The following is a 9,052-nucleotide window of genomic DNA, read 5'->3' as shown; positions in this document are numbered from 1 at the left end:
TTAAAAACAACTTTCATCACAGACACCATCACCTCACAGCCCTCTCCAGCAATCCTGCCAGCAGACGGTAGGGAACAAAGACCCACTGAACAGCCACCCTTGGGCCCATGTTCTGGCTTCCTGTGACCATCTGCCACCTTCAGCTTGCCCAGAACTATCTTCAGTGACTCTTCCCAGGTCACGGCAACCTGTTTACAGACATCTAGAATTCCCAGGCACTTTTAGGACAAGGGACTCGGGTTGTGTCCAAGTGGGCAGCAAAGTCTTCTCTAAGAGAAGCTGTTCCTCCAGATCTATTTCTGCCGATGTAAACACTTGCCAAGGAAACACGGCATGTGGGCATGCGTCGGGTCTGCAGGCCCTCGGGTTGCTGCAAAAGGCAACTGGAAAGTCACATGTCATAACAGTGGAAAGTACATATGCAACTATTCTTAGCCCTGGAATGTATACACTGTCTCCCTCCCCAGCGGTTCTTTCACAAAGCTCTAGAAAACTGTGAAAGTGCCTTCAGCATAAACAAATCCAGAATTCTCCCAGAACAAATTATTTGCCAGCTGAAGGAAAGGCCTGGGTTTATGGTTTCACTTGGAGCCAGAGGTGGAAACTCTCAGGAGGGACCGACCAGAGCAGCCATCGGTGGATGTCACGGCAGCAAAACAAGGTAAATGTCTCTAATGTTTAATTCTTCTGCAGGGAGCCTGCCAGAGGTCATCCAAAAACCCTGTCCAGGTATTGTGTGGTCTCTGCCTTCTATTTATCCCTTTTGTAAAACAAACCCGAAAGACTCCATGAAGTCATGTTTGAAAACAAAAACACTGCAAAGGTCCATTTTTGTCCCTCATTTCTGTCTAGTCACCAGAAGGCCACGCCCCCAGAACGACATCCTTGGGGAATGATGAACACCCAGAAAGATGTTTAGATGAGTTTACTTTAGTAAACAGATATGCTGAGAATTTGGAGAAAAGTTCACAGACTTCTGCGGGTCAAATGCACGGACTGTCATCTTGCTTCAGGCAAACCTCTCAGCCCCTGTGACCATTTGCCAACTTCAACTTGCCCAATTTATCCAGCCACCTTCTTTTTCTGGTTTTTCTTTTGTTTTGTTTTGTTTTTCTCAGGTTGTCTGCAGATGCTGTTTGCCTGGTACCTTTGAGAGCAATCGTAAGCACACAGAGAGGTGTCAGCTGTGAGGTCTAAGGTGTAGGTGGCCTCCCCTTCCAACCTTCACTAAGCGATATTCTTGGCAATACCCACAAGCATCTCGGTGAATGGACATAGATGCTCTAAATCTTGGAGTCACCACAGTTCAACCCTCCAGCACGTGCTCCCTCTTGTGAATTCTCCCCATCTTTGTAGGATGGACGAGGAGTCGCCAGATGCACTGCTCTTCAAAGACCATGACTTCTCCTCTGACTTGTTGAGGCAGCTCAACAGCTTAAGGCAAAACAGGATCCTAACCGACGTGAGCATCTGCACCGGGGCCTGGGAGGTACCCTGTCACCGCAATGTGCTGGCCTCCAGCAGCCCCTACTTCAGGGCCATGTTCTGCAGCAACTTCCGGGAGAGCAGGGAGGCCAAAGTCCAGCTGAAAGGCATCGACTCCCCGACTCTGGAGCGGATCATCCTGTATGTGTATACAGGCGAGGTGCACATCACCGCCAACACGGTCCTGCCCTTGATGGAGGCCGCCTCCCTGCTGCAGTACCCCAAGCTGTTCGAGGCCTGCTCCTCTTACCTCCAGAGCCAGCTGACCCCCAGCAACTGCCTGGGCTTGATCAGACTGTCTGAAATCTTAAGCTGTGAGAGCCTCAGGAAGAGAGCCAGGGAGGTGGCCCTGGTGTATTTCCCAGAAGTGGCGGCATCGGCTGACCTGAAGGAGCTCTGTGCCTTGGAATTGCGAGATTACCTGGGAGACGATGGGCTCTGTGGGGAGGAGGAGAAGGTGTTCGAAGCCCTCATGGTTTGGGTCAAGCATGACCTCCGGACCCGGAAACGATACATGCAGGAACTGTTCAGGCAGGTCAGGCTTCAGTACGTCCACCCAGCCTTCTTCCATCACTTCATCGCCAATGACACCCTCCTCCAGTCCTCGCCCCCCTGCCAGACCATCCTGGAGACAGCCAAGAAGCAGATGTTTTCTTTGTACAGCACCACCTGTGCCCCCGACCTCCACCCTCTGTGGCACGTCCCCCCAAGAAGATCTTACCAAGATTTCCTCATCCTCTTGGGTGGAAGGAAGGACAACCAGCAGACCACTAGGGATGTTCTGCTCTACGATGGACAGACCGGCCAGTGGCAGAGCCTGGCCAAACTCCCGGCCCGGCTGTACAAGGCCTCGGCCGTCACCTTGCACCGCAGCATCTACGTGCTGGGAGGCATGGCTGTGGGTGCAGGGAAGAGCGTGCCCAGTCACAACGTCTACATCTTCTCCCTGAAACTCAATCAGTGGAGGCTGGGGCAGCCCATGCTGGTGGCCCGCTACTCCCACCGAAGCACTGCCCACAAGAACTTCATCTTCTCCATTGGGGGCATTGGAGAAGGGCACGAGGTCATGGGCTCCATGGAGAGATATGACAGCATCTGCAATGTCTGGGAGAGCATGGCCAGCATGCCAGTGGGGGTCCTCCACCCTGCGGTCGCAGTGAAAGACCAAAGACTCTACCTTTTTGGGGGAGAGGACATCATGCAGAACCCTGTGCGCCTTATCCAGGTAAATGATCCTCCCCACCATGCCTACACACACACACACACACACACACACACATATGCATACCTACATGCATACACGTGCACATGCATACACGTGACACATACATGCAAATACACGCAAATGTGCATGAGCATACACATGATACATACATACGTACGTACACACACATACATATAATACACACTTGTAATTTGCAGGGGGAGGAAAAAGAAGGGAGGGAGAGAAGGAAAGAAGATAGTTTAATATCAGCCAGATTTAATTCATTTATGAATTCTTTTTGTGTAAGATTAATACATTCAAAGGTACATCAGAGACATCTAAAAGTTCTAGCTAGAACACACCAAATGCTGGATAGTCAGGTCCTGTAGGAATATTGCAGATCCTTTAAACCCAAGTCAGTAAGGCCTTAATAGAAGATTCTCAAGCATTAGTCCATAGTCTGTTACCACATCCCCTGGAACCTGCCCTTAGATCTGCTGAATCAAAATCTCTAAGTGTTAGGTCTGGACGTTCACTGTTTACAGAAGTTTGCAGGAGATTCTCAGGCACAGCCAGGTTGTGAAACCCTTGCCTTAAATGATAGGAAGGCGCTGATTTCACTAAGAAGCCCTCTGAGAAGCGTGATTAATAAAGAACAACATTTCAGAATATTAGGTGTTTTCCAACTTTATGCTAATCTCTGCAGTTCACCTAATGATATAAAAACTTGAATAACAAGCCTCTCTTTAAAGAAAATTAAGGATGGAGAGGGTATAGCTCAGTGGTAGAGCGTGTGCTTAGCATGCACCCGAGGTCCTGGGTTCAATCCCCAGTACCTCCATTAACAACAATAACAAAAAAAAAAAAAAAACAAAGACAATCAAGGAGGCTCCTGAGATTTGCTCTATTCATTAGAGAAGTTACACTGCATGCCAACCACGGTGAAGGCCCTGGGGACCCAGGCATGAGCTCCGGGAGCTCACAAGACCGCTGCAATTCAGTGCTGAATCGAGGGGTGCTCTAAGAACATAGGGGTGCCCCAAACCAGTCTCAAGGGAATCAGGGAGCAGGTGAGGGTTCAGGGAACTTTGGAGGGATCTCTGTGAGGCTGGTTTAAGCTGCCTGAGTGGAGAGGAAGGAGGCGAGAGAAGGCAGGTAAGGATAAAGAGTAAAAGAGAAGGAAGAAGCCTAGGGTAGACAGAGGGCCCTGACATGGACGGAGAGGGGCAGGAAGCTTCTCTGGGCAGACGAGTCTGCCATCTGAAGCCGGAGTCAAGACTCCTCCGCTGAGGAAGGGGTGGTGTTCCTGGGTGAGGGAACAGCCTGCACGAAGGTCCTGAAGCAGAAAGGGGGCACAGCCCATCACCTGGAGGACGCAACAGCAGGACCGTGTAGTTGCAGCACGGAGGAAGGGGGAGAGAGGCTGTGCACCCAGGCGGAGTGGGGGGTTAGGCCCCACATAATCTCTCCCAGCCCCCTTTCCAAGCCACACTGAGCGACCCACTCCACCCAATCTGCTGCCCCTGAGCCCCTCCAAGGGAACTTCTAGAACATTCTTGGGGAATGGGTTTGTGGAGATGAGGCTGATCTGGCAGGGCTTTCCAGGCTTTGTCAAGGAATTGGGGTTTGGGTCTGAGAGCGGCAGGGTAGGTGGAACAGTCAAATTTGCATGTTCAGAAGTTCCTTCTGGATGCCTTGCAGAGAAGGCACTGGAGGAGGCCTGAGAGGACGAAGGAAGGAGAGTTGGAGGTTCTTCTAGAACCTCTAGGTCCAGGAGAGGGATGGTGGCCGCTTGGACTAAGTTGGTGCCAGTGGAGATGGAAAAAAGCAACAAACTCCGTTTTTATTCTTTTCTTGTTTTTTTCTTTCCTTCACTTCTCCAGCCCATATTTTCAGCTCCTCCCTGACCATCTAGGCAGATTTTAAATTTGCTTCAAATCCCCCTCATTTGCTTGAGCCAAGAGAGACATGTTCTGTTCCCTCCAAGCTCTGGCCACAGCACAGGTGCTTCTACCTCAAGCTAAAGCCCCTCCTGCTCTTTTTAATAACAATTTTTCGAAATAAAGTCAACAAATACGCTGATAACCTCACAAAACAAAATTGTTATCAATTCCTTAGAATAAATACAAAGCTCAAAAAAGCGTTTAAGCTCGCTCGTCAAGAAATGCATAGGACAATCAAACAAGAACCTTGCAAAGCCAAAAAACAACGAACACGCGAGCGATCCTTGTACACTGCACTCGTGAGAAGGGGAAAACGGAAACAGTGTTGATTTGGAAGCTCTTCTTGGCTACTAGCTTTGTAATGGAAATTGTACTATCTGAATGAGTACAATTTCCATTTCCAAAAAATACGATTTCAAAAAAAAAATTCAAGATGAATGGTTGGGGCTACTGGACGGGGTAGGTTGGATTTTCAGGCATAGGTTCAAAGACTTCTTCACAGGATGGTTTATCTGCACACAAGCTTTCTTTTAAGGACTATATGGCTGTGAGGTTATCGTGCAAATCGTGTGTGTACGTGTGCATTTCTAGCTGGCCCTCTTCCTACCTCTGCTGCAGGATGCCATTAAGCAAATCCTTTACCATAACAAAGTATCACTTCCTCCACGGGTCAAAGACCACTCTTTGTTGTCCTTGCCTCAGTCTCTCTGGGGGTTTCATGAGGATGGTGAGCAAATATATAACCTGTTTTTGAAACCATCCTCAAAGCTGACAGAGAGCAGAAAGCCAAGAGGAAGAAAAGCCACACGTCCATGGCCCTCCGCAGAGCCATGAGCGGGCTGGAGGAAAGCATGGACTCTGGGCTCAGCCAGACCGATTCCTCTACTCACTCTCCCTGGGTGACCTCAGGCGTGTCGCTCAACCTCTCTCAGCCTCAATGGTCCAATCTGAAAAAATGGAGGGAAGTAATGCTACCGGCTCCATAAGACAGTTGTGAAGATCAAATTTGGTAAAATGATAAAAGATAAGGCCTTCACTGTGGTGATTATATTTTATGCAGAAAGCATTTCCAGGGAAGAATACTGCACAATTTTCCTCTGTAAATGAATGTTTTTGCTCCTTCTTTTCTTGTATGAAGCCCATCCTACATTTCTTGGGCTAAATTTTGTGAACTGAATTTAGTTCAGTAATGAACTAATTTACATTTGACATTTAAACTTTAGACTGAGGGATTTAACAGGAGAATATGTTCTAGGAATCACGATTTGCTCTCTATTTCAGACCATGGCCAAGAAATGCTGCCCCCACCTCTTTGCTCTTTCTTCCTGTTCTCATGAGGTCTGTTTTCCTATGATTTTAATGACTTTCAGGCATGAACTGTTCAAAAACCTTCCTCATTTAGTCCCAGATTTATTCTTGGCCGTAAGACCCTTTCAGATACCCTGGAACATTTAGAAATTTAAACACAAGCCAGAAATAAAAATGCTTGGAAAATGATTGGTTTTCTGCATATGCAAGTTGCTCCATTTCTTACTGAAGGAGATGCTCCACGCACAGTGAGCAAACCCATACTACAAATGCATAATTCTCGGTCCATCCTACAGAAACACAGCACTGGTCTCAGAAAGGCCAGTCTCTAGCAACATTCTTCTTTCTGTCAGCTAATCATATTTTGTTTGCTGATAGTAATAATATTTACACTTTAAGGACTAGGGGACAAAGTGAAAAGAAAAAGAAATCACTGCTTGTTCACCCTCTTAACTGCTAATTCTATCTTTTAAGAACATGTATCACTTTAAACAAGCTCATATTGTACAGCACAGAGAACTATGTTCAATATCTTGTAGTAACATATAATAAAAATGAAAAAGAATATGAAAAGGAATATATGCAGGTATATGTATGACTGAAACACTGTGCTGTACACCAGAAACTGACACAACATTGTAAACTGACTATACTCCAACTAAAAAAAAATCTTTTTTAAATGTATCATTTTAAAACGCAGCACCATGATTACGTTTCTCCCTCAGGTTTATCACATTTCCAGAAACACGTGGTTCAAAATGGAGACAAGAATGATCAAGAATGTATGTGCCCCTGCCGTGGTGCTTGGGGAGCGGATTGTCATTGTGGGAGGTGAGTTTGAACAGAGGATTGGGAGACTGGACACAAACTTGGCATCTCCCGTGGAAAACGGGTCACTGATAGATGTTGTTCTGCAGGACAGTCTTTTTAAAAGCACAACCATCCAACTAGGGGAGCGTGGACAACCTGACAAAGTTCCTTTCTCATCCAGAAGTTTCTCCCATCTTTATCTGCAAACAAGGAGTGAGATAATACCTATGTCACAGAATTGTGACAATAAAATATGCTCACATGTTTAAACCACTTAGCACCATCCCAGACCTGGAGCAAATAATCAAAAAACATTTGCTATTGTAAATAAGATTAACTACTAAGGATCATTTCTCTGTAACTGCAGTATGCCAGGGTTAGCAGAGCTGGTTTGGGGGTCAGATAAACCTGAGTTCAAATCCTAACTCTGCCCCTACTGGCTGTATACTCTTAGGCAAATTATTAATCTCTTTGTGCCTCTGTTTGCTGCTCTGTCAAATGGGGATCCTACAAGTACCCCCCCAGATAGGACTGTTGTGGGGTACTCACTTCTGAGTTCCCAAAGGCTCCTTCCTTGCATTGATGAGCATCTCTTGGATGAGCATATGAGAAAGATGAAAAAACCAACGAGGCTGAGAAGGCCACTGGAATCAGGAGGCTGCTCTCCATCTCAGAATGACACAAGTGCTGCCTTCACTTCACGTTAAGATGCAGAGACTGGAGTCAGACAGACCCAGGTCCAAACCCCAGCCCTGCCACACACGAGACAGGCTGTGGCAGGTTATGGAAACAGTCTACACTTTAGTTCAGAGTCCAACCTCAGGGTTAGACGATAGCAGAGATCCCAGACCACTGACCTCCAGTCCCAAAGAGGCATCGTTGACCTTGCCAATCTGCCATTTGGTTTTCAGGTTACACGAGGAGGATCCTTGCTTATGACCCTCAGTCCAACAAGTTTGCCAAATGTGCAGACATGAAAGACCGGAGGATGCACCACGGGGCCACAGTGATGGGGAACAAGCTGTACGTGACGGGCGGGCGGCGGCTGACCACGGACTGTAACATCGAGGACTCGGCCTCTTTTGACTGCTACGACCCCGAGACGGACACCTGGTCTTCCCAGGGGCAGCTGCCTCACAGGCTCTTTGACCACGCCTGCCTCACTCTTCAATGCATCCCCCACACTCCCACCTTTCCCTGGGGTCCGTGAGAAACCAAGAGGTCTTCTGTCTTAGTCAGGATGCTCTTGTTGCAAGAGACAGAACCCAACTCTACAAAGCTTAACCCTAAAAGGGTGCACGGAGAGCTCACAGGAATGAAAGTTCCAGTGAGTTTGAAAGCCTGGAGCCCTGGAACCAACCCTACTGTTGACAGAACTCTGTCTCTCTCTGTCTCTCTTTTCTCGCTCCCCCTCCATCCCCCCCTCCTTCTCTACCTCATCTCTCCTGGCCTTTATTCTACAAACAAGCTTCCTTATCCACACAGTGTGAGGACAATGGCAACTGGTAAATCCAGACCCACCCTCTCCAGCTTGGCATCTTCAGGAAAGAATTTTACTCCCCCCCCACCCAAAACAATGCTGATTGGCCCTTTTTGAATTCCACGCCTCCCTCCTTGAGCCAATCACTGTTTCCAGAGATTGTGTTGTCCAACTCTAGTTGGCTTCTCCTGGATTATGTCTCTACAGGCAGAGGTGGAGTTAACTATTGTCATTGTCAACCTACCCAAACTGCACATAATGGGACAAAAGTTCCCCAAAGCAAGAAATGCTGGGCAATAAGAACCACATCTGCCCAGATCATCATGGAAATTCAGAACTAAAGGGTGAAGGACCCCAACAGGGTCCCTGGAAGCACTTGGTCCGGGTGGCAGCACGAACAATTGGCCGTGACTGTGTCTCTCTGCATTCTAGGATGTAGTGTGTTGGAATTCCAGAAGAGTATGTGAAACTCAGTATCTAGTGTCTGCAAAATTATCTGCACCACCAGAATAAAGCTTGTTTCTAGTGCCAAGTGATGTTTTTCTCCAGCCTCTGGGGAGCTATAATTAATCAAAATTTTCATTTTGGTAAATTTTAGGAGAATTGCTGTTCTGAGGAAAGTCAACAAATTCCTTCAGAGATACAGCAGTTACGGCCCGCCCAGTGCCAGGGCTGACCTTCCCTATGGCCCCTTTATCTCCAAGTGCCTCCCACACTGGCTCAGTCCCAAACTCAGGAATTAGCTGAAGCTGGTGGCACATTACAGTCACCTGGGAAGATGTCTGAAAATGGGGCAGAGCCCCACTAAAAATGGGTAGACCA

General features: G+C 47.6%; 1 protein-coding gene across 1 annotated transcript; it reads left to right on the top strand.

Moving 5' to 3' along the window:
- Positions 1-445: 445 nt before the first annotated feature.
- On the top strand, positions 446-8,649 carry KLHL38 (kelch like family member 38). The gene is made up of 4 exons (XM_015245430.3): positions 446-661; positions 1,357-2,710; positions 6,666-6,771; positions 7,662-8,649. The coding sequence occupies exons 1-4, from the start codon at positions 576-578 to the stop codon at positions 7,958-7,960; spliced, it is 1,845 nt and encodes a 614-aa protein (XP_015100916.1). The 5' UTR covers positions 446-575; the 3' UTR covers positions 7,961-8,649.
- Positions 8,650-9,052: the final 403 nt, after the last annotated feature.

Source organism: Vicugna pacos, chromosome 25 (assembly GCF_048564905.1).
Source record: "Vicugna pacos chromosome 25, VicPac4, whole genome shotgun sequence".
Classification (NCBI taxonomy): domain Eukaryota; kingdom Metazoa; phylum Chordata; class Mammalia; order Artiodactyla; family Camelidae; genus Vicugna; species Vicugna pacos.
The sequence above is the reverse complement of the archived record's forward strand: the minus strand, read 5'-3'. Positions and strand labels throughout refer to the sequence as shown.